This window comes from Helianthus annuus, chromosome 2 (assembly GCF_002127325.2).
Source record: "Helianthus annuus cultivar XRQ/B chromosome 2, HanXRQr2.0-SUNRISE, whole genome shotgun sequence".
NCBI lineage: Eukaryota > Viridiplantae > Streptophyta > Magnoliopsida > Asterales > Asteraceae > Helianthus > Helianthus annuus.
Genome location: NC_035434.2, coordinates 154,589,636 through 154,594,744, shown reverse-complemented (window position 1 = coordinate 154,594,744; position 5,109 = coordinate 154,589,636). Strand labels below are relative to the sequence as shown.

At 39.7% G+C, this 5,109-nt stretch overlaps 1 protein-coding gene across 1 annotated transcript; it reads left to right on the top strand.

Annotated features, from left to right (window-relative positions):
• Nucleotides 1-2,724: 2,724 nt before the first annotated feature.
• Nucleotides 2,725-3,466, top strand: LOC110898418 (extensin-like). The gene is made up of 3 exons (XM_022145203.1): nucleotides 2,725-2,745; nucleotides 2,808-2,867; nucleotides 3,005-3,466. The coding sequence occupies exons 1-3, from the start codon at nucleotides 2,725-2,727 to the stop codon at nucleotides 3,464-3,466; spliced, it is 543 nt and encodes a 180-aa protein (XP_022000895.1).
• The last annotated feature ends 1,643 nt before the right edge of the window (nucleotides 3,467-5,109 follow it).

Genomic DNA, 5,109 nt, shown 5'->3' with positions numbered 1-5,109 from the left:
CTTAGACATGATACAGCTTATCTAGATCTATTTATTTTCAGGTACCTGAGGTTCTTCTTGAACCATCATGTCTACTGTCTCTTCAGGAGATCTTATTACTATAACCTCGACTTGACCATCTTAATTACTTGCTCCAATTTTCGAGGAATTTTATTATTGGAATCAACTAGTCTACCATGCTTTAGGCATGCAATAGACTCATTACAAAATATGTGGTTGTTCTTCTGGAACACTCATCTTAATTGGAGCATCAGCAGTTGGTATATGTGACATAGTCACCTTCTTAAGGTCAGTGAATGCGCCTGGTAATGGATTCGCTAATCTTTGTAATTGAGTTTTCCTTTGAACTTCTGGTTCATACTTTTAGTTTTGAGGATCAATGATAATTCATACTAACTCATTTATTTTCCAACTGCGTTTTATCTCCCCCTGATGTTGGGAATGTTAATTCATTGAGATGGATATCAATTAATTCGTTATCATGTATTCCCAACCACCCTTTAAGGTCCTTTTTTGTGTGTAGTGGTGGATCAGTTTCAATATATACCGCACAACCAAAATCTTAGAAAGGACATCTTTGGTTTCTGACCAAAAACCAACTATAATTGGGGAGAAACTATTACAACATATTAGCTTGATGTGAATTAATTTTATTTCATGTAAAATTACATGTACTCATATATAAACATGAACTTGCTCTCATGATTATTGGCTTTGCTATCAATCGTAGACGTTCAGTGATCGTCTTAACAAAAGCAATTCGTGTATGAACATAATCTACAGGAAGTTCAACACTTATTCCGTCGATCATTAATAGCTAGGGAAATAAACTTATCGTCAATACTAATAAATACATGCAATCTGGAATATCGTGTTTGCTATCTTATTAGCTAAGCCATAAATTCCACAAACATCATGTTGTGAATTTGATAACCATTTAGACGATGCATCGATTTAAAACACTAAATGGTATCATGTTGAGATATGCATATCTCTTAATCATTTCCAGAATATTTAGGGATACACACCCTTAATTTGCAAATAAACAATTTCCCTTAAGAGCAAACATAATATGCTATCTGCTAGAAGAATCTTTAAGTTCTTCATTATTTTTCACATCATCATTGACTCGGTGTGGTCTAACCGGTCATGCTAATAAAGTAAATAATCATGGTCCATAAACTTCTGGTTTATGATCGTATACATATTACTTGCACATATGCTAGTATAAGACATAAGACACGAGATAATGTATAAACTATCATGTTATATCACCATTATTATTTCCACATATCATTCGCATATTATCGCTCCCTTTTTTGTGATGGTCAATCTCATTATTAACTTGGCTATCGTTTAATTTCTAATAGTCGATCTCATTATTACAATGACCATCATTGCAATTTTCTTAACTGTGTCCATGATCACGATATTTTCAATGATCTTTATATAATCACATTCACTTTGGGAAACGAAATAAGCAAAATAAGTTTCATAACTTTTCATTATTTATTCAGTCACACGAATATAAAATTATTTCAATCTTTTCATACTCTCATAATATACTGCTACTTCAGGAGCGTAACTCATGTGTGATAAATGGGAATTTATATTTCTAGTTTTTGCACTTAATAATTGTTTTCACATCATAATATATATTGACGAGGTATGGTACTGGACCCGACCCGAACGGTCAGACTTTTCTGCTATTTATCACTTTTATATTAATTATATATTATTATTATTGTGTACTAACCCGCGAAGCCTAGCGCATTGTAGTTTATACTACACTAGGTTGTGGGCTCGTAGAGACAACCCCTAACTGGGCCTGGCCCATTGAGGTTAGGGTTTTCCCATATCTCCTATATAAGGAGGTCTCCACCTCCTCATTAGGGCATGAGATATAGGGCAACACACTTTTGTAGCTGGAAATAGGGGATTCTTCCTCTACCGGCCGTCTCTACATTGCCCACGTTTCTCTCTTCTTGTTTACAGGTCTAGGATGAAGTGGAGAAGACGAGGTGTGGCCAGGTTCGTATCCATCACCGTAGAAGTACCGACCCGCTCGGGACATGCTTCTTCATTGGCGCCATCCATGGGACCCGACAACAAACACATCTCGTTTTTCTCTATTTCCCAGATCTGCGTTCTGCATATTTTTAGCCTTTTAGAGACCCACAACTCCAAATATGGTTTTGTTTTGGGTTCATGATTCCTCATATGCCCTTGCATAATCTTTTAATTATTACACCCAAATCTTACACTCTTTTTGATGTGGTCAACGTTTTTTTTTTTTTTTTTTTTTTGTGAAAGATAATAAATCTAGGCCTTAAAAATAATTTGCAAAAGGCAACAGAGGGGTAATACATAAACATCATGTTGGCATCGGCTAAAAGGGATGTACATCCTTATCAAGCAAGATTTGAGTTCTCTGGGTTCAACTTTCGATTTTCGAATCAAGAAACTCAAACTGTGCCCGTTCAAGCTCTAAAGGGTTTACAAGTTTTGCATCTGTGGTCGGCAAACTTTCCAGTTTTTTTTTTTCTGGAAAACCCACACTATAAGATCTGTTGAAAATAATCTGATCAATGAGGTAAGCTTCTACCCTCCTAAAATTTATACTACGTGGTTGGCGTCATTTGCCGTTTACCCTATCTCATATACGAAATATTCGTAAGAAAGTGATAAATATTCGTAAGAAACTGAATGAATTAAAAGTGAGGCATGGAACATGGCCATTCAAAGGTACACGTCATACACCCATTTACAATTGTCATAATACTTTCATGATATGTTTGATTTGGGAGGGTACAACCAATTTGCAGGGCATATTCAAAAGCTTTGCTTGTATAGGGGGAAACAATCAGGTACCTATGAGTTCTTACGACAACTCTAGCCGATTGTTACTTATGAGTTCTTACGACAACTCTAGCCGATTTTTACTTATGAGTTCTTACGACAACTCAAGCCGATTGTTACTTATGGGTTCTTACGACAACTCTAGCCGAAGCAGTTCAATCCGCCACCATTGGCGGAGGCTCTTCTTCAACCCGCCACCATCGGCGGAAGCCCGCCACCACTGGCGGAGGCTCTTCTTCAACCCGACACCTTCGGCGGACGCCCGCCACCTCGGGCGGAGGCCCTTCTTCAACCCGCCACCATCGGCGGAAGCCCGCCACCACTGGCGGAGGCTCTTCTTCAACCCGACACCTTCGGCGGACGCCCGCCACCTCGGGCGGAGGCCCTTCTTCAACCCGCCACCATCGGCGGAAGCCCGCCACCACTGGCGGAGGCTCTTCTTCAACCCGACACCTTCGGCGGACGCCCGCCACCTCGGGCGGAGGCTCTTCTTCAACCCGCCACCTTTGGCGGATGCCCGCCACCACGGGCGGAGGCTTTTCTTCAACCTGCCACCTTCGGCGGAAGCTCATATCCACCCGCCCCTCCGGAAGAGGCTTTTATTTAACATGCCTTTTCTTCGGCCGCTTATTTCTCCACTCCCGTCTTTTGGTCCATTCACACCATCTCCGGTTGGGCACCATCTTTAGTCGCGCCATCAACTAATGGGCCTCAGTCACACCATGTCAGACGTATTGAAGGTGTGGTCACACTCAAGCGACTTTTGGTCCATTCACGCCATCACCGGACGCGGAGTGAATGAGATATGATTTGTTGTCAAACAGAGACATCTTTGTTGTTTATGAGTTTAAACAGAGTATGATGTTATATTAAAATCAAAGAGAGATATTATTGTTGAAAATAACTATGACTTATCACCCCATAGAATTTACATAAAGCTCTTGTGGTTATTTTCATAAATAATACAAGGTAGATATCTTTTAGATAAATACATATCTTTTGTATTTTTAAAATATCCTTTACAAATAACGATACTGAGTAACTCATTGCGGTACGTAAAGTTAAATTCTTTATCGGATGTCGTGACGTTTCCAGCACATAACTTTTTTTTTAGCCACGCTATAGTGGCGGACGACGCCCTAGGCCATGCCATCTCCGACATGTAACCTTCTGTATGAAGCCCCCATAGACGGGCCAAGTCCTATGTTATGCCATCTCGAGCGGGCTACTATCTTGTTCGTACCAACTACCCGCGCTACAAGATGGTATTTATTTTAAGATTCATGAAAATGTTTCATTCATGAAACAAATATAATCTGATTGTATACATTTTGTTGCTAACTTTTGACTATTTTAGCTCATGAGATGCTTCCAATTAGAGAGGTATACCTTAGAGCTTCACATATTACTGTAATTACAAATTATTTTGACAAGGGTCGAATGTATACACTATACGGGATAACGTAAAAGTTCCTACAACCATGGCAACCTTGTTACCAGACTTAACACGTCCAATCGAGCTAGTCTTCGCTCCTGATAAACATGTGTGCTCTAAATACGGTGGTCCTAAGACAGAACCACACATTATTAGAGTGAGACAATGCTTTACAATAAACGCCCACAAACTGATAGTAAACGCGTGAGACAGTCGTTCATACACGGACCAGCCACGATCATTTCGATGTCCAAGTAGCGTGGTCTGATGGCAACCAATCAGGCATCCTACCGCTATGCAATCACCATGTGCTGAATATGTTATACAAAAAGGTATGTCATTAACCATACCATAACTTAACTATGTTTTGAAATAATACAAAGATAATGCAACGTATACACGTTGTTTATCAAGGGACATCATGTCCCATTCTCACATGCTTATTAACAAAATGCATTGTATGGTAACGTTCAAGTTGAAAAATCGGATTTGAGGTACGTCATTACATCGATTATCCCTTAGATTTTTCCCTCTTTACTCTTAAAATTTTTTAATTGCATTTTCAACTAATTATGTTTGGGTTGCATGAAACCTGGCTGGAAATGTGCACGAACTCGCCATCCGACCCAGCCGGACAACTACATGACAATCACGTTGATAACTTAAGATTAAACCATCCTATTTGTCGAACCACTTCGAGCTGGACCGCCTACTGGATAATTTTTCTTGCAATCCTAGGTGCATCGACCAAAGGATTCTGGTAAGTGGTGTGCCATTCTTTCCTTGTACGAAGTCACCGCATTTGGGTAAGTCCT